This window comes from Schistocerca nitens, chromosome 7 (assembly GCF_023898315.1).
Source record: "Schistocerca nitens isolate TAMUIC-IGC-003100 chromosome 7, iqSchNite1.1, whole genome shotgun sequence".
In the NCBI taxonomy this organism is placed as follows: domain Eukaryota; kingdom Metazoa; phylum Arthropoda; class Insecta; order Orthoptera; family Acrididae; genus Schistocerca; species Schistocerca nitens.
In genome coordinates, this window is record NC_064620.1 from 217,725,897 (window position 1) to 217,751,592 (window position 25,696).

Sequence of the window (25,696 nt, forward strand, 5' to 3'; positions counted from 1 at the left end):
CCTTTTCCTTTACCATAGTACACCCTGTTTGTTAATGTTGATATCACTTCCCTCTGCACCAACATTCCAATGCCAATGGGCCTGCCGCTATTGAACACTACCTTTCCCAATGCCTGACTCCAAATCTACAACCTCCTTCCTAATCATCATGACCTACTATATACTCACCCACAATTACTTCTCATCTGAAGGCATCACCAACAAACAAATCTGTGGTACTGCAATCCACATGCACATGGCGCCATCCTATTTGTGGGCCATCCAGAGGAATCCTGCTTCCTAACCACCCTGAATCCCAAATACGTCACCTGGTTTAGATTCATTGGTAACATCTTTGTGATATAGACTGAGGGTGACGACACCCTATCCACTTTCCTCCAGAACCTTAGCACCTACTCCCCATTATGTCATCTGGTCCTCCTCAAACCAATGAGCCACATTTCTCAATGTTGACATCTACATCAAGAATGGCTACATTGGTACCTCCATCCACATCAAATAGCCCAAACACTGACGCTTAGACAGCTGCCACCTTTCCATACAGACTGGCCACCCTTGGTCGTTGTATCTGTAGTGATGAGCAGTCCCTCTCCAAATACACTATGGATTACCCTATCAACCTTGTACAAAAACACATTTACCATTCTTTGTCTCCCTACTCACCTTCTGTGTGCCACACACATTCCACCCGGTCACAAAGGAGCACTCTTCTCATCGCTCAGTACCACCCAGGGCTGGAGAAACTGAATCGGTTCTCTGCCAGGGTTTCGACTACCTCCTGTCATGCCATTAAATGAGGAGTATCTTACCCACTATCCTTCCCACCCCTGCCACATTGGGATTCTGCCACTGATCGAATGTACGCAAAACCCTGGTCCATCCCTGCTCCCAACCTCATATCTCTGCATAAACCTAGATGCAAGACTTGTTTCATACATTCTCCTTCCACAACCTACTCCACTCCTGTCACAGGCATCTCCTACCCCATCAAAGGCATCTCCTAACCATGAAAGCTGTCACGTGATCTACAAACTATGCTCCAACCATTTTGTTGCATTTTATGTGGGCTTGACAACTAACAAGCCGTCTGTCCAGATTATGGCCACAGGGAACTCTGGTCAAGAGACAGTTGGACCACCCAGTTGCTGAACATACTGCTCAACATAATGTGCACACTTCAATGACTGCTTTACAACCCTTACCATCTGGATCCACAAGCTTTCCTGAACTGCATAGGTGGAAACTCTCCCTGTAATACATCTTAACACTATGCCGTCGGCGACACCACAGTGGTGCCGTGCGCGAAATAGCTGTTAATAGCTGTGACACCACAGTGATGTCATCTGCATAGTATCACTCAGTGGCCGGTGACACCACAATAGCGTCATGAGCATTTTGTTTAGGTAACAATAAGTTACACACGACAACAAGTTTTTTTGTTTTTATAAGTTCTTGTGCCCTTTCATCATGGTGGACGAAAGAGACAATAGGATTATTTACGTTGAATGTACGCATGTCTTGACTGACGTTCCAGACGACTTGGCCGATAGAGAAGAAGACATTGGATGTCAAAAAAATAAAAGTGAAGCAGAATCGTAGAAAGATAGTGAAATATGTCCAAGAAGAATTCGGTGAATGGTACCATTGCCAACTGATTCAGCTGAAACAGATGAAGAAGACAATGCACAACGGGTCAGACTTCGATTAACCCAGGACCAATAATAAATTTGAAGGATCCCCGGGTCCAAACATATTTCCCAAAGATACACAGGGCATCGAGGATATCGTAGAATTATATATTGGGAATGATCTATTTGAATATATTAGCAACAAGACCAACAAGTACTACAGTCAAAATTACAATAGAAGGAAACTGGATTTAAAAAATGATAAATTTTTTTGACATTGCGGGACCTGAACTTCGAAGATGATTTGGGTTTGCTATCCTTATGGGAACAGTAAAAAAAAAAAAGCTAGGATCGATGATTATTGGTCAACGAATCTGTTGATAGCACACCGATATTTCAAAAAAATGATGTCCCGCAACCGATCCAGACAAATATGATCATTTTTACATTTTTCCCACAGCAACAATAAACCAGATAATGCCAACTGACTTGTCAAAGTGCAATTCGTAATTGATTATTTTTCCAGTAGGTTTAAAGAAACATTTAATCTAAGTCAAAACATCTAAATTGATGAAGGAATGATACCATGGCATGGACAGTTAAATTTTAAAGTTTACAATCCGTCGAAAATTACGAAATATGGCATACACATTCAGATGCTATGTGAGTCGAGTATGGGATACATTTCCTCATTCAAGATATATTCCGCCACTGGACAGCCTTTAGCAAAAACAGTGATGGAACTATTGACACCTTCTGATGGAAAGTGGCATCAGCTCAACTCTACATGGGTAATTATTATAACAGTGTAGAACTTGCAGAGAAGTTAATTGAAAAGAAAATTCAAGTTTGTGGAACAATATGGCAAAATAAAGGACTTCCAGAAAATTAAAGCACGCAAAAGTCAATGTGTTTGAAGCTTGTCATCAACGGAAAGGTGACAAGCGGCCGGCGACAAGTCAAGTAATCCGAATTATTGCTGCTGGTGCCAAGTGAATAAATATGTATGAGACGTGTGGATGGCAAAGTGTTTCCATAACCGCTCTGGCCTCAAACTTTGCTAGTCTCTATCCTTCACCCACCTATCCTCTTCCCTGCTCCCATGCCGACACTATACAGCTTTCTATTCTGGTAATACATCCACTAGTCTTTTTCCATCTTCTCTACTTCTCTCCTTTTCCTCTACCCTTCCCAACCCCTCCGCCCCAAACCTCCCAACTGTACCTAGCAACCCTACTCTGTGCCCACCTCGTTTTCTCCTACCCCTACCCTGCTTTCTCTCCCCTCCTTATCCATGCCACCTCCTTACACCACCACTCATGACGAATAGCTATTCCCAACAGGCGCAGTTGCAGTTTGCTATCCAGCTGCAGCAGCCGGAGACAGTGGTAGCGTGTGTGCATGTATTATGAATGTGTGTGTTCTATTTCCAAAGAAGGCCTTCTGGCCAGAAGCTTAAATGTGCAGTAGCCTTTTCAATATGCCTATCTGCGACCTGTCTCCTTTCTATGGCAAGTAGAATCTATCATTTTCATAATATTACTGTCAATATTAATTCTGGGCCCTTACCATGGATGTTTTGGCAACTTACTAATAATATAATAAAATTTTCTCTTTGTGACCTGAGTATAATCAATCTTTTTCCATTTTCGATGTGCAGTTTATCATCATCCCTTAAAAGTGGTATCTCTAACCTAAAATACCCTTATGTGCATGCTACACGTACTCTGTTACCTGAGTGGCTGCTTCTTTTTAGTAGTACATACCTGACCTATTGAAGCAGGTCCTACAATTCTCCTCCTGATAGTGGAGGTTGAGAAATTTGCATGCAAGATCAACGGATAATTGTCTGAGCCTGGATTAGATGTTCCACTCAGCTCCAAACCAAAGGACCATGATTGTTTCTGGATATTACACAACAAACAGTGAATTGTGCTTCCACCCCATGAGCAAGGCTAGTTGGTCTCCACCAATTCAGCCAGTGGTCTCTATAGGTATCAAGAAGAGCCTTAGAACCTAGGTGGTAAGCGTAATTCCTGCCAACACGAACTACTATTTGCAGCTGGTTATGCCTAGTGTGCTCAAAGGCTGGCAGCAGAGCTTCTCCAACATCTCAGACAAGACCTCCCAGCAGGCATGTCGAGTGCTCCTTGACTTATCCTGACCTGCCTGCTATTTCTCTGACGGTCTCCACTGGAGCTCCCAATGAGCAATACACCCAGTGACTGTCTGCACATAGCAAGAAAATGTCACTGGCCCAACAGACAATGGATCCCGTACTGGCTCAGATATGTTGTTAACACAGGGCAACATCTCATACCTGTTGCAAAGGTATAAGGGAACAACTATCCAGCCAGTTCCCATATTTGCCTTCTGCCCAGAGATATGCAACCCCGTCACTCACCCTCCACTGAGGTCAAACTGGTCAGACATTGTGCATATGTAGATGCAGTAATATTGGGGTTGCAAGGGGATTCCAACAGCATCACCTTAGGTGTCAGTTTTTGCCAGTGATACTCCAACATTGTTGCAGCCTCGAGCGGCAGCCTGAAGCATGTAGACCATGGTCAGCTCAGTTTCTACCTTTTACCGCACAGGGGCCAAATCAGGCTGTGTCCACACGAAGTGTTATCCATAGCCATTTTTAACTGCTAAACAAGAAAAATAAAAATTAGCTATGGTGTCTTGTAGAAAGCGTTGAATGCTATGCTACTAAACAATGTAACAAAATGAAAACTACAACTTGGTATTTAAGCACTGACTCAATGAACATGATTGCACAGCACAAAGGCAGACAATGAATTAACTAGGAAAGACAGGAAAACAAATTGACCAGAGGCCACACTCTTTGTGGGAGGCTTACGATTGTAATGAAAATGAAATGGAGGTGGGCAAGGCATGCAGGCACGCAAACGGATAGTAAGTGGATCAAAGACGTCCAGTGTTGGATTCCAGCATATGAGAAAAGATCAAGATGACGACCTAATGGAAGGAGGAGGGGTAGATTACAAAAAAATGCTGGAGCACCATGAATGTTTTATAGGAGAAGAATGTAATACATAAAAAGTCTACAGAAGTCAATGATTCAGCAGTGCATGTCAAATGGTCAATAATAATGATTTGATACTAGCAGAGGTTACACCATGTTTTTCAGGGCTGTGAATGCATATTTTATTGAAGCTGACAACACTGAGACAAAAGGCTTCTCAATATCTATGAATGCCAGACAAATTGGCAATTCATACCCATTGCTTCATTCTATAATTCTGTTCACTGCTAGTTAAAGGTCCACTTTACTCAAGATTGTTCCTTTGCTAGATTAAATTGTAATTTTTTTTGCTGTAGTTACGAAATTTGCTTACCTACACTCTAAAACCAAAACATTATGTTGCAATGTCACTTAAGAACAAATTAGTGTATTTGTATTACTCTTTTATCTTTTCTCTCTCTCAAGACTGCAATAGAAATGTATTTGTTGCCAGTTAGTATGATGGGCGATTGTTATCTCTCATCAGTTGTTTTTTCTCCCCCTCCACAGGTCCTTCACTTCTTTTAATCATAAAAATATAGCACTTGGCTAACAAAGTGCTAGCATATACACGGTATTTACAACCCCCCACCCCATGAATGATGGACCTTGCCAAGATGGAGAGGCTTGTGTATCTCAACGATGTAGATAACTGTACCAGCACAACTGAGGGGTATCTGCGAGGAAGAGAGAATAACCCACAGTTGATAAAGAGGGGCAGCAGCTTTTTCATTAGTTGCGTGGTTAAATTTTCTGAATAACAGATATAGCGTTGTAACACTAGCCAACATGGCTATGCAGTGTTGTTACCACAAATGGCTGAAAGCAAGGAAAAATTACAGTTGTAATTCCCCACCCCCCCCACCCCACCCCCCCCCCCCACCCCCCCTAGATCTTGCAGCTCTACTGTACAGCTTAACCCAATGAAATCATATATCCTTCTGGTTGTTTTATATAACAGCTAGTATGATGGTTGCATATGGGAAACCACAAAACAGGCTTCTAAATGTAAACCACCACCACACTTTTTACAGTGGACAACACAACTTTTGTTACCATTTTTTCTTCTCAATTGGGGGTATGTGCATAGGGAAATGACCCCAAATTTTAGACTGAAATCTCATAGGGCATTTGTTGACAGTTGCCCACAGAGTACTTGGGTAGCTGTGCACTCTATAGCAACTGCTGTGCAATTTTGACACTGAAGTCAGTAAGGCAGGCTTTTTGCTTTCCACTGATTTATGTACACATGTTAGAATACATTTAAGTCATCTGTTAGCTACACATGAAACTCCTCACATTCATATAGTGAAGTGTGCATTTGCGATCTAAGCTTGTCATATGACTTAAATGCCATAGTAAGTTATTCGACTGCAGTTCATTACTTGATGCAATGATTGCATCCCCTTAGGTAAAACAGGGCCCATTTCAGAAGTATGAGGAGACTACTCAGGACAATGTTGTCATTAGGAAAAACAAAAAAGGCAGTCTTGGCATGTAGAATGTTAGGTGCCTTAATCAGGCAGTAAAGTTAGAAAACTTAATAATGGGAATGGATATGTTGAGCTTAGACATAGTGGGCATTCGTGAAGTTCAATGGCAGCAAGAATAAGACTATGGTCTGGTCTGCACTGAGTTATTAACACAAAATCGAATAGGGGTAATGAAAAACTACGCCTTATAATAAAAAAATGAGAATGCCAGTAAGCTACTATGAACAGTATAGGGAATGCATTATCATAGACAAGAAACACGAAGCCAGTGTGCACTGAAATAGTACAAGTTTATATGCAAGCTAACCCTGCAGATGGTATGAGATTGAAAGAATGTGTGATGAGATAAAGAAAATCATTCAGACAGTTAAGAGAGACAAAGATTTAAATGTATTGCAGAACTGGAATTTGGCAGTAGGAAGAGAAAGAAAAATAGAAGGGAAACAGGAAACGAGGGAAAAGGAATGACAAAAGAAACCACGAGGTACAATTCTGCACATAATTTAATCATTGCTAACACTTGTTTAAGAATCATGAAAGAAAATTGTGTTTGTGCAAGGTACCTGAGGGCACTGGATGGTATCAGACTGATTGCATAACAGCAAGACAGAGATTTGGGATTGGTTGGTTGGATTGAAAGAGGGAGAAAGGGACCAAATGATGAGGTCATCAGTCCCTTGTTACGAATAAAACAATGCCACAAGTGTGAGAATAAAATAAACGAGACTGACAACTCAAAATGGAATGAAAGGAAAAATCACAAGAACAATGAAGGGAAAAAAACATGTAAATGGGCAAAAGGGGACAAGAAAACCACGGAAACGGGATGAAGAGATTAAAACAACAAAGTAGATTACCATGGCTGGCTGACCATGAGAATAATAAAAAAAAGGAGAAGCCAGCCACTCTGCAACACATTAAATCCTCCACCCTAAAAGCACTAGGGTGGAGGACACAGATTGACAAACGACATGTGCTAAAACCCAATCTCATGAGTAAAACGTAAAACTAAATAAGCCGATGAGGCGTTGACAGATAAAATTAGTGGCAACGAGTCCAGTAACCCAAGATTTCGTCACTGGGCAGTCGAAGTTGGACAGCGCACTAGAATATAGGCCACTGTCAGCTGGGCGCCGCACTGACACTCAGGCGGGTCTTCATGGAGCAAGAGGTAACCGTGGGTCACCAAAATGTGGCCAATGAGGAGCCAGCAGAGGACAACTGATTCCCTGCGCGAGGCCCGCATGGCAGACTTCCACACATTCGTCGTCTCCTTAATGACACGCAGTTTGTTGTGGGTACTGTTATGCCATTCCAAATCCCAAAGCCACAAAACCCTATGGGGTAAGTCAGAACGCAGGTCAGATTCAGAAATGTCCATCTGCAGAAGCAGTTTCTGTGTAGCCTGTTTGGCCAGCCTGTCAGCAATTTCGTTGCCTGGGATGCCAACAAGTCCTGGGGTCCACACAAACACCATTGAATGATGGGACCGGTCCAGGGAATAGATGGACTCCTGGATGGAAGCTACCAAAGGATGGCGCGGGTAGCACAGGTCAATAGCTTGTAGGCTGTTCAAGGAGTCAGTACACAGAAGAAATGATTCCCTGGGGCTTGAACGGATATACTGAAGTGCACGAGAGATGACCACCCACTGTGCTGTGAATACACTGCAGCCAACGGGCAAGGAATGCTGTTCAAAATGGCCTCTGTGGACGTAGGGGATGCCAACACAACCATCAGCCATCAAGCTGTTGGTGTAAACTACTTCAGAGCCCCGGAACACGTCAAGAATCGAGAGGAAGTGACAGTGGAGAGCGGCAGGAGTAACTGAGTCCTTAGGGTCATGCGAAAGTTCCACACGAATCTGCGGACTAGAGGTACACCATGGAGGTGTATGTGGACGGACCTGGATGGGAGGTGGTAAACATGGAGTTCAGACAGAAGGGATCACACACAAACTGCAATTGTTAGCCCTGACCTGTGCTACCGATGTCAAAGATGAACTGCCGCAGGTGGAAAAAGGAGACGGTAATTCGGATGCTCAGGAGAAATATGAACATGGCCAACGTAACTGGCGAGCAGTTGTGCATGCCTAACCTTCAATGGAGGGATTCCGGCCTCCACCAGGACACTGGTCACCGGACTCGTTCTAAAAGCTCCCGTTGCTAGGCGAACGCCACAGTGGCACACTGGGTCAAGTAAATGGAATGCTGAGGGCACCACATAACCATGAACCAGACTCCCATAGTCAAGGAAGAATTGAACAAGGGCTTTGTAGAGCTGCAGCAGAGTAGAGCGATCTGCAACTCAGTTGGTGTTGCTCAGGCAGCAGAGGGCATTGAGGTGCTGCCAGCACTTACGTTTAAGCTGATGAATGTGAGGTAGCCAAGTCAAAAACCAGTCATAAGAATTGATATTTCTCCACTACAGTGAGTGGATCATCATGAAGGTAAAGTTCTGGTTCTGGATGAACAGTATTATGCCGACAGAAGTGCATGACACACGACTTAGCGGCTGAAAACTGTAAGCCATGGGCAAGATCCCATGCCTGCGCCTTGTGGACAGTTCCCTGTACGTGCCGCTCAGCAACACCAGTACTGGTGGAGCAGTACAAAATGCAGAAGTCGTCTGCATACAGAGAGGGTGAGACAGATGACCCTACAGCTGCTGCTAGACCGTTAATGGCCACTAAAAATAGTGCTACACTCAATACAGAGCCCTGCAGGACCCCATTCTCTTGGATATGGAGGGAACTATGGGAGGTACCAACTTGGACACATTAAGTTTGGAGCGACAGGAAATTCTGGATAAAAATCGGGAGCGGGCCTCAGAGACCCCACCCGTATAATGTGGCAAGGATATGATGTTGCCAGGAGGTGTCACACACTTTTCATAGATCAAAAAAGATGCCAAAAAGGTGTTGGTGTCTGGAAAAGGCTGTTCGGATGGCAGACTCTAGGGACACAAGATTATCATTGGTAGAGCGCCCCTGGTGGATGCCGCCCTGACATGGAGCCAGAAGGCCATGTGACTCCAGGACTCAATCCAACCGCTGACACACCAAACGTTCCAGCAGCTTACAAACAACATTGGTGAGGCTGATGGGCCGATAGCTATTCACATCAAATGGGTTTTTACCGGGTTTGTGCACCAGAATGATGGCGCTCTCCCGCCATTGAGAGGGAAAGACGCCATCGCACCAGATCCGGTTGAAGATGACGAGGAGAGGGTGCTTGTAGTCAGATGAGAGATGTTTAATCATCTGATTGTGGATACAATCTGGCCCAGGAGCTGTGTTGGGGCAATGTGCACATGCACTGAGGAGCTCCCACTATGTAAACTCCACCTGACACTCGATTATAGTTGCCACGGCTCCTGTAATATCCCTTATAGCTGCAGAGCGCAGGGGTCTGCATTGCCGGGAACCAGGTTTCCTGGAGGGCAATGCAGAAAGCAGGTGTAAAGCTTAACAGTTGCCATAGCTCAGCCAGGCGATGGAAAAAACCTGAAATTCCACTGGAGGATGACATCATTGTGAGACTGGGAAGGCATGGAACATTCAATGAGGCAGTTTACACCTCAGGGTCACCTGCCGCCACCGACTTTTTGCCAAAGCAGCCTATATCCATTGTGTGTGAGAGTCCGGCGAAATACAGGTCCTCAGCTGACGCCAGAATTTTCACCAGATCCTCAGACGCAGAGCTTGTAGGTAGTGGTGGTGTGGGTGCCACCACAAGTTCCTTGTTCTTAGGGGTCTTCTTTTTCGATTTCTCATGCTGTTCCTTGGGTTTCCCTGGCTGGGAGGACTTCACTGAATCAGTCTCTGGGACTGAGGATGAGAATGAAGGCCTATGACCAACTGCTTTTTGTGAAGGGAGTGACCCAAGGGACCCGTCCTAGTGAAAGGAGCCAAAGAAGCCTTACGCTTCTCTAACTCAGAAGTGGGGACTGAAATCCCCGATGGCTGGGGGGGGGGGGGGGGGGGGGTGTTGCTCCCGAAGTAGGTAGCGGGGGAGCAACAGGAAGGGAAGTGCCCCCCCCCCCCCCCCCACCATCAAGGGGGCAGGTGTAGTCTCCCAGTTCTGAGAGGCAACAGGTATTTGAGGAACTGATGGGTGACAACTGTTCTTGTAGCAGCGGCATATGAGGTGGTCATAGCCACAGGATGTAGGTGCTCAAATTTCCTCTTAGCCTCTGTGTAGATCAGTCAGTCCAGGGACTTATATTCCATGATTTTCCTCTCTTTCTGTAAAATCCTGCAGTCTGGTGCGCAAGGTGAATGATGCTCTCCACAGTTGACACAGATGGGAGGCAGGGCACATGGAGTACTGGGATGCGATGGACGTCCACAATCTCGACAGGTGGGGCCTGGAAGTACAGCAGGAAGACATATGGCCAAACTTCTAGCACTTAAAGCACCACATCGGCGAAGGGATATACGGCTTGACATCACAGCGGTAGACCATCACCTTGACCTTCTCCGACAACGTATCACCCTCGAAGGCCAAGATGAAGGCACCAGAGGCAACCTGGTTATCCCTCGGACTCCGATGGACGTGCCATGCAAAACAAACACCTCTCCACTCTAAATTGGTGCGCAGCTCGTCGTCAGATTGCAAAAGAAGGTCCCTGTGGAATATAATACCCTGGACCATATTTAAGCCCTTATGAGGTGTGATGGTAACAGAAACATCCCCCAACTTGCCACTAGCGAGTAATGCCCATGACTGCGCAGAGGATGCTGTTTTTATCAAAACTGACCGAGTGCGCATTTTGGACAAGCCCTCCGCATCCCCAAACTTGTCCTCCAAATGCTCCACAAAAAACTGAGGCATCATGGACATGAAAGATTCCCCATCAACTCTCATACATACAAGGTAGTGGGGTGAATAAGCTTCACTGCCATCCTTAGCCTGGTGTTCCTCCCATGGAGTGGCCAGGGAGGGGAATGACTTGCGGTCATATTTCTTAGCATTGAAGTTAGACTTTGCCTTCTTAGAGACTGCTGGTGGCAGACCACCAGCAAGAGATGACGTACTACGCTTCATGGCGTGTCATCCGCCCTGATGCCACCCACTCCGACCAGTGACTCTCCCCATGGGCGCCACCCAGCCGCAGCAAAGGCCACCTGGCAGGATGGCCATTGCCGGGAGTCCCGATGCCCCAGGGTGACGGGAATCTACTCCTTGGCATAAATGGGGAGTTAACGGCACAGGCATCAGCAGAACGATACCTGTGTTGTCAGGGGCTACAACCAACAGGGTACATGGCGGCCCCAGCACAACGGGCTGGCTAGTGTGCTGGATATGAGGTGAAAAATAGTCCATGGTCATTCGTCGGCACAGGAAGTGACACTGCATAGTGCACGGTGGAAAACGCACCCAGGAAAGTGTCCTTGCCCAAGAGATGGAGAATGTGCGGGACTGCAATGTAACGACGAGAAAGTGGGCTAAAGATCTCAATGCATGATGGACATGATGCACCATGTAAGGCGCCCTTCCCCAATTGGCTAGCTCTTCGGGAAAACTTTGAAAAGTGGAAGTCAAACCCTACAGGGGACCATCACATAATGGCCGAAACTTGAGAGATTCCTTTTAGTTGCCTCTTACGACAGGCAGGAATACCTCGGGTCTATTCTAACACCCGGACGTGCAGGGGGTTCAGAGATTTTGGAACTGGATTTTAAACTGTAAGACATTTCCAGGGACTCTGACATAAATTATTGGTTCTGAATTTCAGGTTTAACCTGAAGAAATTGCAGAAGGAAATTATGAAGGTGGGACCTGGATAAAATGAAGGAACTAGAGGTTGCTGAGTGTTTCAGAGAGGGCACAGGCAATGGTGGACTGAAACAGGGGAAATGAATACAATAGAAGATAAATGGGGGGCTTTGAGAGGTGAACTAAGGAAGGCAGTACAGGACCCAAAAAAAAAGTTAAGGCCTATTAGAAATTCCTGGATAACACAGGAGACATCAAATTTAATTGAAAAAAAGAATAAAATATAAAAATGCAGCAAATGGAGCTGGCAAAAAGGAATGAAGACTTCTAAAAACGAAATTGTTAGAAAGTGCAAAATGGCTAAGCAGGAATGGTTAGAGGATGGATGGTAGGATGTAGAAGTATGTGTAATTAAGGGAAAGACTGACAGTGACTACAGGAAAATTAAAGAGGCTGTAACAAAGCAGGTGGATTCCATCCAGCTGTTATGTTTTCTGCCCACCTTTCTTTTTTCAGATGTCTTCAACAGCGTTATTTTCATGACATGAGCACAGTATCTAAAAATCTCAAATACTGACACAGGATTTTTCTAACTTAACTTCACTACTTTTTACATTCCTTTGGCTATCAGGAGTTGGTGAGTTAGTAAGTTTGCCTGAAAACTGTGCTAATTACCAACACCAGTAATTTTAGAACTTTGTTATCATTGTTCAAATGTAATCATATACCAAATTATCTTATATACCAAACTTTCAGATAAAGATGATAAAAAAGATATACAAGTTAAGTATCTATACAGCTGATGACGAAAGTATGTTAGGAAGATTTGTACTCGTCTAATTTCAGAGTAATTAGCATACTTAACTAAAACTCTGTTACTGAAAGAGGAAATGTAAATTTTTAATTGTAACTTGTAAAACTCCAGCAAACAAACAGATAAATGAGCTCTGATTATTGTAATCTTTTAAATTATTGTAATCTTATCTTTAGTCAGTCTGCAGAAGGTTATGATATGAGAAAGACCTGTGCCCAAAATTACTAGACAATGTAAATCGGCAAGTTAGCACAAGTTACAAGTCAGGAACCGTAACTCCTTTTAGCTAAACTGTGTCTGAGAGTTTATTCAGTGACTGTTTCTTCAATTATTGACTGTGAACTTGTAATTAATTTAAAAATGTGTGTGTATCTTCAACATTGGTTTCTGTAAACTGCGACAATCATATTGGACTATGATTTGCTGTTATCTGAAAATAATATTTACTGTGCACATTATTTTTGTATAGATATAATTGTTATACTTCCATGGACAGTGCAATTGGCAATGTATTAATGTTTCACTTGCCACATATCAACTTTTGTGTCACTTCGTTGTTAGGTTACTGCACATGAACAATCACGTTCCAGGATTTAAACAGAGTGTAGTATTTGGCTAACCATTTATCTGTACATAAATTATAATGAATGAGACTCAATCTGGCCATAAACCATTAGTTATACAACATCAAATTGCAATTAAAAATTTCTGAACTGCAAACCTCGTGTAGACCATATCATTTGATATAGCCTACTTTTGATGACCACTTTTCAGCCAGATTCGACAGAGGTGCAGCTACAGGAGGCTAATATGCACAGGTACATATGGAAGAAACAGCAGTATAAATATCCAGAAGGAGAAGAGAAAGTTGAAAGGTGGAAAGGATATATAGAAGGGCTATTTAGGGAATCAAACTGAGGGCAATGTTATAGAATTGGACTAGACACATTCCCTCAGAATTTCTGAGATTGCTGGGAAAGCCAGCCGTGACAAAATTATTCCACATGGTGTGCAAGGTTTATAATACAGGCAAAGTACCCTCAGACATCAAAAACAATGTAACAGTTCCAGTTCTAAAGAAGGCAGATGCTGACAGGTTTGAATATTTACTACTGAACTATCAGATTAATAAGCCACAGTTGCAAAATACTGACACAAATTCTTTACAAAAGAAGCATGGAAAAACTGGTAGAAGCCAGCCTTGGTGAAAATCAGTTTTGGGACAACCTTAGTGAAGATCAGTTTTGGGTCCAGAGAAATGAATTTAGGGACATGCAAGGCAGTACCGACCACGTGAATTACGCTAGAAGATATGTTGAAGAAAGACAAGTGGATTTAGAGAAAGCCTCTGACAATGTCAACTGGACTACACTCTTTGAAATTCAGAAAACTGCAGGGATAAAATGCAGAAAGTGAAAGGTTATTTACAACTTGGACAGAAACCAGACTGCAGTTATAAGAGTCAAAGGACATAAAAGAGAAGCAGTGGTTGAGAAGGGAGTGAAGCAGGATGGTAGCCTCTCCCTAATACTATTTAGTCTGCGCACTGGGTAGGCAGTAAAGGAAATAAAGCCGAAATGTGGAAAGAGAATTGAATGTACAGTGTCTTGAAAAGAAATTATAAGATGAACATCAACAAAAGTAAAACAAGAGCTTTGGAGTCCAATCGAATTAAACCAGGTGACGCTGAGGGAAGTAGATTAAAAATGAGAAATCAAAAGTAGTAGATGAAATTTGCTATATGGGTAGCAAAATAATTGATGAGGACTAAAGTAAAGAGAATTGAAAAGCAGCCTGACAATTTCAAGAAAAGCATTTTTCAGAAAGAGAAATATGTTAACATCTGATGTCAACTGGATTGTTAAGAAGCCTTTTCTGCAGGTATTTGTCTGAAGTGTGTAGCCTTGTATGGAAGTGAAACGTGAGTGCTACGCAGTTCAGACAAGAAGAGAATTGAAGTTTTTGACATACGGTGCTACAGAAGAATACTGAAGATTAGACGGGTAGATCAAATAACAGGTGAAGAGGTACTGAACCAAATAAGTGGAAAACGGAAATTTGTGGCATAACTTGATTAAAGGAAGGCAGCAATTGATAGGACACATGTTGAAGTATCAAAGAACTGTCAGTTTCATAATGGAAGGAAGAGCATGTGAGCGTCTGTGTGTGTGTGTGTGTGTGTGTGTGTGTGTGTGTGTGTGTCGGGTATAAAAATTTTTAGAGGGAGACCAAGGCTTGAATACAATAAGCAAGTTCAAATGGATGTAGGTATGAAAAGTAGCTTGTATACCCTTATGTCTCTTACATTTTTCTTGTGGAAAGTATGTCACTGAAGAAGAAGAACTGTCTCGCAGTATATTTTAGTTAATGACTTAGCAGCATGTATCTGAGTTCTTGAACATCTACAAGTCCAGTGACTGAACACTGTGCCCCCTTCACCGACACTGTATTAAAGGCAAACCACAACTGCACCTCCCCCCCACCCCCACCCCCCCACCCTCTCTCTCTCTCTCTCTCTCTCTCTCTCTCTCTCTCTCTCACACACACACACACCACACACCACACAAATTGATTTCACAGGTACTGTAACCTGTAACCCAGTGGCCAAAACTGAAAGAGAAATAATAAATACAGTCTAAGAGAATACCAAAGTTTAATTAGTATCTATATTACAAACTGCGGGTACATCACTTATAAATGTTTTCCTTTACATTTGGGGAAAAAGGTAACTACAAAATGTACAGTTAAAACAGTTGAAAACTTTTGACTAATTTCATACTTAACTGGACGTAATAACTAAGTCAATTAGAAAATGACTTTCTATTGACTCTGAAGTCATGATATGCTATTTTTAATCTTTAATCTTCTAAGCAGAGAGAGAGTGAGAGAGAGAGAATGTAAAGTGCACTTGCTGCCTCCCACCACAGATACACAGAACATTAAATAATGTGAACTACACAAAATAATTAGTGTTTGGACTTTTTTTGCCTTTTTTTCTCACTTTCACTCCCTCTCACCACTTGATATATTAAACTACATAAACATTAGAAATAATTATTCATTCTGTCTCTCCGAGTGCTAATCAGTTACTGGTTCTCTAGAATAGTAAATATTAGAAACAAACAGTTTACACCAGCAACTGCAAAAGTGACAACCAACAAAAATTGAAAACTCACAGCATACAAAAATGTTAATTTTATTTGAATACAGTCTGAGTACAGTCTTTAGAAAATGATAAATGCTGAAAATAATACACATATGTAACTCATAGTAGGAAAGACCTATTTGTGCTATTACAAACGATCTGATATTTACACAGTCACCAGGTACATAACAGTTTTAAATATTCAAGATGAACTGCGAGGTTTCAGTTCCTCATAACACGAGCGGAGAAATATGTAATTCTTTTTCATTGGGTTGTAGAACTCGTAGCCCTGTGGACCAATACAGAAACAATGACTTACTAAGTGGGTTTATGATGCACTGTGTGTTCACAAATCACAAAATATTTAGTTCCACATACAGATATGTTTAATCAATTTTGCTGAAGTCTTATTAAATTTTATACTTCACAAGAAACTGCCACCACCATCTGCCAGTATATTAGTACTTCTTATACTTAATATATAGTACACAACACTAGCAACTGTTCAGTGAATTTATCACTACTTATCCACAATCCACATTCCTTACAAAAGAATACTGCCTGTAATTCCCCTCTATGGTCTGGCTTGCACAGGCTTGCTCATATAAATGATCATATCCACTGTCGTGTATGCATATACTAGAATTATTGTTTCTTTAAACTTGGCCACAATGACAATGCAAGAAATTTCAGCAATTATCGTAATATGTAACTGCAAGCGGAATATGATGATTTACTATTAATGTTATATATTGAGGACAGAATAATATGCCTCGAACCGTCAGTATACAACAGCAAGGACAAAATTTCTCCGACAGGTATAAAAGACAGTGGCTTGTAGGTGTAAAATGAATTTATTTGTCAATCAAGTCCTCTTTAATGCCTAAGCAACTTGTCAAACATTTTTGCCATTTGTGAATTACATCCTCTGAAGTGCAGTTCTGGAGAGTTGACAAAATACATATCTGACTAAAACATTTTCCTCCAGCAAATTCTTTACGAATGGGAAAATGTGAAAATTATTGTTGGTGGTGGTCGGGAGGGGGAGGGGTGTGAAAAATTAGCTGAATAGGGTGGATATTCTAACAATTCACACTTCAACTCCCTCAATTTTTTCATTACCAACACATTTTTGTGGGCAGGTGCTTTATCATGATGAATGATAGTTCTGTCCCTTTCACAATTTAGGTTGTCTCTCACAATTTTTCCATCTAGTTGGTCCTAAAGATGTGTAGTATTCACACATGGTTTTATTATTGACTGAAAAGTATTAATTGTTCTGCATTACACTGGCTATAATGTTTTCAGCTTTTTTTTCGACTCACTAATAAAATTTGTGTTTAATTTATAATGTGCTTCACCCATAGCAACAGAAGGCTACACAAAGTCAGTTGGATTTTTAAAATAGAATTTTTTATACTGATTTGTCTGTGGCACCAGCTATTTCATATTAACTGTTGGTTGTTGAGTATCATGTTGTGCTCTTTCTTCAAGTTTTCAACTGAAGTTCAAGTTTTGGGACATCCTTGAGGCATATCATCTTCAAGAAATGTAGGCCCCACTTGAATTTTACCACCTTTTTCTTAATTATCCAAAGTGAAGGTTCAAGCTACTTATAAACCTTTACCAACATTACACGTATGTCAGTTCTCAGTTCTCAATTAACTACCCAGAACAATGAATTTCATATTAACTACTTATTCCATTATCACTTTAAATAAGAACTTGTCATTATATTCTGTCACCTAAATCTGATTTCACACATATTACTTTCTAAATTACCTTTGACCAATCATAGCTGACAGCGTATGCAAATATATGGCCACTGCTATTGAAGCAGCAGCGTGTAATTGATTGTTCCATAGTCTCTGAAGGTTTCAGTTTTGTGCGTGCATCCTTATCCCAGAAACTGAAACTACCATCAGAACCAACAGTTGCCAGTGTCCCATGCACAGGGTGGAAAGCAATATCATTCACCTATAAAGAAAAGAACATTGTTTTAGTTGTTCCTCACAGTTTATCAGTGACTAAAATTATACCACTGATACATCCAATGGTAATGAAAATTTTGATTTTAAGTATAAGTGCAGTCTCTCATGAAAACCACAACTCTTTCTCTCTAACCTACACAAATGCATATCCTTTTGCAAGATAAGTCTGCATTACAGTTCTGAACACTGTAAGCTCTGAAAAAGCTCACAACTATGTTTGGTGTAACAACTATTAAATAGAGCACTGTTCCTGTAGATGGATTCACTCTTACACCTTGCAGCATAAGAACATAAAGAATGTCCTCAACATTTAGTGTGAAAAAATTTGAAACAATTTGACATGGAATTGATCTTCAAATTCCAAAACCCTCTTCTTAAGAACATTACATTTGAATGCTATGTCGAGTGAAATGGAAGGAATACAGTTGCCCGAGTAAAGACATATAATCAATCACCATGCAGAGGCACATTACTATAAAGTTGAGTGTGTGTGAGAGAGAGAGAGAGAGAGAGAGAGAGAGAGAGAGAGAGAGAGAGAGAGATATTCACAAGGTGGCAACACGCTTTTCTTAGTGGCTTCCTTCTATACTTCCCCTTTTTCTCAACCCTGTAACAATATGTGCAACATGAAGATCTCAAGTTTGGAAGGTGAATTACAATGTTTGACTTATTAGTCATGTGAGTTACTGCTCAATATTCCCTTAAATGGCTGTGTTTAAACCCAAAATTTTCCACAAACGTGCCACATGGAAGAGAAGATAAACATGGCAGTTGATGGATAATGACATCGTCATAACACTGTATGAGGTAAGGTGTCCACCAGGACACACAAATGATGGAAGGCTTATACCACAGATGACAGGATACAAGGACAATTGTGAACTATGTCAAGTTTGACAAGACTGGGAGTCCAATCTTATATCTTTAAAAGTAGGTTTCTTCTCTGTCAACTAAGTGGACAGTATGTAATATAAGCAAGTACTTTGTAGGAGAAATAAATTGATGCCAGTGGAGTACATGTTCTGTAAAATTCATAAAAACATTATTTTCTGAATGAGCAGGGTTAACAACAATATGTTTCATATTTCAAAAATTAGAAATAAGTAAACTAGCACTTTTAGAAGCCACTAAAACATCTGAAGAACAAAATTGTGATAGCTAGGTTTATAGGGAGCCATTCTGTAGAGTGCAAGAACTTTGCTGATGATCACTGAATTGAAGTATCATGACTTGTCTCCATTATCAAGTCTAAAAAATGAAAAGAATGTTACCTCTGTGGGCAATGAATTGGTCACAACAAGTAAATACTAACTGTGAAACATCTTATTCATTTATGTTAAACCAACAAAGGAATGGTACTGTTCAAAAGAGCTATAAATTGTGGTCCAGTCTGATTATTCACAGAAAGTTTGCAGGAAGGACAGTGCAAAAGATCTACTGGCTAAGCATTATACATGAAAAACATAATTTATTCTCAAAGTTTTCCTACATTATGCTGAACACAGCTGATTAAAATGGGCACCGTTTGTGACATAGCAAATATCATTAATTGCATGCAGTTCAATGAAGATGCTGGTGTGGGAAGGCACAATGGAGTCAGCTTTGTAAATCTGTTAACTGTATTGCCTATCTGCAGACATGAACGAATACAATGCAAAAATGATTTGTCTTGATGTCCTGAACACTGGCCCACTAGTGGTGTGCTCTGCAACTACGTCACAATGCAATGCAAATCTAAACTTTGAGAGATTCTCTATTCACTGATATGTGTTACTTTTCTGTATGCCTTGTAATTTTCACACAGTCCTCTTATGAAACCCCATAGGTCTTATGAATATCTCTGTATTCTTTAAACAGAAAAGAGAATATTATTTAATATGAGAACTGAAACTGCATTACCAACTACTTAAAAGCTGTTCATTGTGTTGTCACAAAAGCAAACAGTATATACATGAAGAAAAAAATAAAGAATAAAGCAAAATCTCTATGGATTGTTATTAAAGAGAAAACAAAAACTGTCACATAAACTATATTCATTTCCTTTGGAATGACATAGATATTAAAAAATTAAATCTGCAGCCACTGAATTCAATGAATTTTTCTTAAAACTGGTAAAAACATAGAGACTGGAAATAAACAATCACATACAAATGCAATGGTTTTGCTGAGGCAGACATTGCAGGCAACAGTTTAGACTCAAACAGGATAATGATTATAATAGTAATTCAACTGCTGACAATAAAAGTCTTCCCTTGGTTACCAGGTATTTCCAGCAAATTACATACACTCTGTGATGACTCAGTTTTATCTGGCTAGAAGCTATTTCATCAAACTGTCAATGGAGCAGGGGTTAGTTTCTAAGTGATTGAAACATACAGTATAACTATTTAAAGAAGTGCAAATAAGTGATTAACTTCTCATTCTATCTCACTCCTCATTCCGTTTCTACATAATTTTTACAAAACAGCCTATGCCAGAATACATACTCACTTTTCTGGAAATTCTGTTGGTGATCTTTCAGTTTGGCTTCCATAATAAAGACACAGTCAAGTCAATGTCTGAGCAGGCTCAGGACTGTTACCTAAGCCAGCCCACAATCCTGATTAGTGTTTAAGTGGTTTTCCCAAATCATTCCAGATAAATGCCAAGATAGTTCCTAAAAACAGGCCATGGCCATTATCTTCCCATTCCCAGCCTATCATTAGTCACTCAAGAATGAGAATATCTATTATTACTGATTAATAATTGAATATAGTGAATGACTCACACATTTAATTTAGAGTCATTTTCCATGTGGCAATGTTACAATAATCTTCCGAAATAATAATAATAATAATAATAATTTTACAGGAAAATAGTACATTTTAAATCTTACAAAAGCTAAATTACACAATTTCAAACTATTAATGATTATTTACCAAACAGATAGATATGGTTGTTCATTCACTTTATGAATCTGCATTTGTAGAATGATACATACTACAATTATAGAAAGAGCAGTGCTCTCTCTCTCTCTCTCTCTCTCTCTCTCTCTCTCTCTCTCTGTGTGTGTGTGTGTGTGTGTGTGTGTGTGTGTGTGTGTGCGCGTGTGTGTGTGTGTGTGTAGGGGGGAGGAGGGGGGGGCAGGCACACGGCACACTGAATGCACTGAGCAACCCACCTTCTTGCCTGGACAATATTCTGATACATTTTGCAAGACAATTTTGAACTCAGAAAAATGTAATAAAAATTTATTTAGCAGATACAAGAAATAAGAATACTGTATAGAATTTGTAACTAAGCCTCTTGCAGAAGTCTCTTCAAAGCCCTTACAGTTCTTGCACGAACATGAGAAATATGAGTAAATTTTATGGATTCTGCGTCCATGTCTATGGTAGCAAGCATAATTCTTGATTGTCTGAGAATTTTCTTCTCTTTCTACAAAAATAAGAACATCGGAAATAATATACAGAATCAAAACTAATTTAAAATTCATTATTACGTGCCACTTTTCTGCTAGTTAACTGAATATTTTGATTCTGTGTTTGCAAAATTCTTCGACACTGTAAAATTCTGATTCATTTTAACAAGTATCTACCCCTACAGTAAATAAAAACCTATTATTCTTCTACAGTATTCATTACTCGAATACAGCTATTACATGTGTCCAAGAGTCTGAATGGTAGATGGATAATTTAATTTACTCTTAATTTGTGATGTGCATTTTTCCATACCAATCGATAATTCTGAAGTTTCCTGCTGGCACCTTATTTTGCGTCTGCTCGCCCCACTTCTATCTACCTTATGCACTATGTCCTTGATCAATTCTGTGGTTACAGTTTACCTCCAATTGTTAATTGCATGAAAACTGTAGTGTTATTATTAAAATGTGCGGTCTGTGTGACACACCTCAAAAGCTACATTATGTTGAGTGGAGGTAAACCCATGTGTAGTAGTGTTCACTCATGTGATCCAGACTTCAATTCTGTAATACAATCATGGTTAGATGATGCAAGTGATGTTGATGAGTGTGAGGTAGACTTCTGCATAGGGGTATGTGATGATAATTCAGATTCTGAAATTTCTGGCAATGAAAGGTAAGATATTGCAGTAAGTTATGTTCATAATAAGGTTTATTATGGAAAAAACTGGGTTGAAGTGGTCTTGTTGACCTTTTATCACAAGGAGAATGATGTAAAAATACAATATTGTTCTTCAATTGCCATGTATAAAGGGTCAAATGTGTACACTAGGAAATTCAGCCGAACCTGAGGTGGTTTGGAATCTGAATACCCTCACAAGAAAAGCTAAAGAAATAGTAGCTCGGACCAATGCGAAAATCGCAACTGAATGGCAAAAATATAAAGTTCCACACTGCACTGATACGCGTGACAGACATTACAGAGCTCCACGCTTTGTTAGGACTTTTACTGTATTCTGCAACATTTATTCAACTCACACGACTAATAGCGCAATGTTTGCAACAGATGGTTCTGACAGTGACATTTTTCAGTGTGTCATGAGGGAACGTCGATTCAATATACGTCTTTCAATGCTACATTCTAACAATACTGCTACAAGAGAAGACAGCTGCAATTTCAGAATTATTTTTGAAATTCATGCATAATATTGCCAAGCTGTGTATACCATTGGCACTTCATAATGCATTGATGCAATATGGCATAAAAGTGATGTGTCTTTCAGATGCTAGAAATGAATATTTCCTGAATTGACATTTATATGCTGGCAAAGATTCAGATGGAGATAGGCTTACAGAAGAAGAATGAAAGCTCTCAAAACAAACAATCTTTAACATGCCTGTCGAAGCTTATACAAGTTACAAACAGCAATATCACATGGGACAATTGGTTTTCCTCTGTAGAGCTTGTGGATATCATGAAGACCAATGGACTGGCTTACATTGGAACTGTGAGGCAAAACGAGAGAGAGAGTATAAGTGAATTCCTTCCCAGCAAATCCAAAGAAATAGATTCCTGTCCATTTGGATTTACAAAAGACAAGACTGTAGCCTTGTACGTGGCATAAAAGAACAAGGCAGTAATTATGTAACATACATCCATCATGTGGTATTTATTGACACCACCACTCAGATGGCTAGAGGACAAATGTAAGGATTTAGAGGTTTATCTCACTTGGGGTAAGATACATACTGTCTACAGGAAAATTAAAGAGACCTTTGGAGAAAAGAGAACCACTTGTATGAATATCAAGAGCTCAGATGGAAACCCAGTTCTAAGCAAAGAAGGGAAGGCAGATAGGTGGAAGGAGTATATAGAGGGTCTATACAAGGGCAACATACTTGAGGACAATATTCTGCAAATGGAAGAGAATGTAGATGAAGACGAAATGGGAGATAAAATACTGCGTGAAGAGTTTGACAGAGCACTGAAAGATCTGAGTCGAAACAAGGCCCCGGGAGTAGACAACTTACCTTTAGAACTACTGACGGCCTTGGGAGAACCAGTCCTGACAAAACTCTACCATCTGGTGAGCAAGATGTATGAGACAGGCGAAATACCCTCAGACTCCAAGAAGAATATAATAACTCCAATCCCAAAGAAAGCAGGTGTTGACAGATGTGAAAATTACCGAACTATCGGTTTAATAAGCCACAGCTGCAAAATACTAATGCAAATTCTTTACAGACGAATGGAAAAACAAGTAGAAGCCGACCTTGGGGAAGATCAGTTTGGATTCCGTAGAAATATTGGAACACGTGAAGCAATACTGACATTATGACTTATCTTAGAAGAAAGATTAAGGAAAGGCAAACCTACGTTTCTAGCATTTGTAGACTTAGAGAAAGCTTTTGACAATGTTGACTGGAATACACTCTTTCAAATTCTGAAGGTGGCAGGGGTAAAATACAGGGAGCGAAAGGCTATTTACAATTTGTACAGAAACCAGATGGCAGTTATAAGAGTCAAGGGACATAAAAGGGAAGCAGTGGTTGGGAAGGGAGCGAGACAGGGTTGTAGCCTCTCCTCGATGTTATTCAATTTGTATATTGAGCAAGCAGTAAAGGAAACAAAAGAAAAATTCAGAGTAGGAATTAAAATCCATGGAGAAGAAGTAAAAACTTTGAGATTCGCCGATGACATTGTAATTCTGTCAGAGACAGCAAAGGACTTGGAAGAGCAGTTGAACGGAATGGACAGTGTCTTGAAAGGAGGATATAAGATAAACATCAACAAAAGCAAAACGAGGACAATGGAATGTAGTCAAATTAAGTCGGGTGATGCTGAGGGAATTAGATTAGGAAATGAGACACTTAAAGTAGTAAAGGAGTTTTGCTATTTGGGGAGCAAAATAACTGATGATGGTCGAAGTAGAGAGGATATCAAATGTAGACTGGCAATGGCAAGGAAAGCATTTCTCAAGAAGAGAAATTTGTTAACATCGAGTGTAGATTTAAGTGTCAGGAAGTCATTTCTGAAAGTATTTGTATGGAGTGTAGCCATATATGGAAGTGAAACATGGACGATAACTAGTTTGGACAAGAAGAGAATAGAAGCTTTCGAAATGTGGTGCTACAGAAGAATGCTGAAGATTAGATAGGTAGATGACATAACTAATGAGGAGGTATTGTATAGGACTGGGGAGAAGAGGAGTTTGTGGCACAACTTGACAAGAAGAAGGGACTGGTTGGTAGGACATGTTCTGAGGCATCAAGGGATCACAAATTTAGCGTTGGAGGGCAGCGTGGAGGGTAAAAATTGTAGAGGGAGACCAAGAAATGAATACATTAAGCAGATTCAGAAGGATGTAGGTTGCAGTAAGTACTGGGAGATGAAGAAACTTGCACAGGATAGGGTAGCATGGAGAGCTGCATCAAACCAGTCTCAGGACTGAAGACAACAACAACAACAACAAAAACAACAACAACCACTCAGAAATTGTAGATACAGAATTTTATAACGTAACCAAGGGTATTTTACCAGATTCTGGACATTAGTGCTGTCAATTCACGTACAGTGCACAGAGATGACAAAAGCCATTGGATACCTCCCAATATCGTGTTGGACCTCCTTTTTCCTGGCACCATGCAGCAACTAGACATGAGATGTACTCAACAATTCATTGCAGCAAGCAAGTCCCCTGCTGAAGTACCAAGCCATGCTGCCTCTATAGCCATCCATAATAGCTAAAGTGCTGCCAGTGCAGGATTTTGCGCACGAAATGACCTCTCAAATACATCCCGTAAATATTTAATAGGATTCACATTGGGTAATCTGGCTGGTCAGGACATTTGCTAAAATTATCGATAAAGTTCTTCAAACCAATTGCGAATGACAGGAGCCCGGTGACATGGCGCATTGTCAACCAAAAATTCCATTGTTGTTTAGGAACATGAAGTCCATGAATGGGTACAAATGGTCTCCAAGTAGCCTAATATTACCATTTCCAGTCAATGGTCAGTTCAGCTGGACCAGCAGACCCAGTCCAGTCCACACCATTGTGGAGCCACCACCTGTTTGCCCACTGCCTTGTTGACAACTTGGGTCAACGACTTAGTGGGGTCTGTACCACACACTAACCCCGCCAGCAGCTCCTACCAACTTAAACTGGGACTCATCTCACCAGGCCATGGTTTTCCAACCATCTAGGGTCCCACCGATATAGTCACAAACCAACAATAGGTGCTGCAGGCAATGTTGTGCTGTTAGCAAAGGCACATGTGTCAATCATCTGCTGCCATAAAAGAACTTTCATGTTTTCTTTATAACAGAATGATTGCTGTGAATATTATTTTCTTCTTCTTTATAAAACACTGCTGTTGAGCATCACTGGCAACAAATACTTGCAACATTGTAGAAATGTAAAAAAAAAAACAATATATTATCATATATCCAGCTTTTAATGGTTCAACTGCACTC

General features: G+C 40.8%; 2 protein-coding genes across 3 annotated transcripts in view; one reads left to right on the forward strand and one right to left on the reverse strand.

Annotated features, from left to right (window-relative positions):
• LOC126195432 (uncharacterized) overlaps positions 1-25,696 on the forward strand; it is a 455,740-nt gene that overhangs the window by 412,880 nt on the left and 17,164 nt on the right. The gene's annotated exons all lie outside the window — the stretch shown is intronic.
• LOC126195433 (protein Rae1) overlaps positions 15,864-25,696 on the reverse strand; it is a 39,795-nt gene continuing 29,962 nt past the window's right edge. Inside the window, exons 7-8 of the mRNA XM_049934051.1 lie at positions 17,611-17,805; positions 15,864-16,117 (exon numbers count right to left, since the gene is read on the reverse strand). Coding sequence (XP_049790008.1) covers positions 16,031-16,117; positions 17,611-17,805 — 282 coding nt within the window. The 3' untranslated portion in view covers positions 15,864-16,030. The remainder of the gene's footprint in view (positions 16,118-17,610; positions 17,806-25,696) is intronic.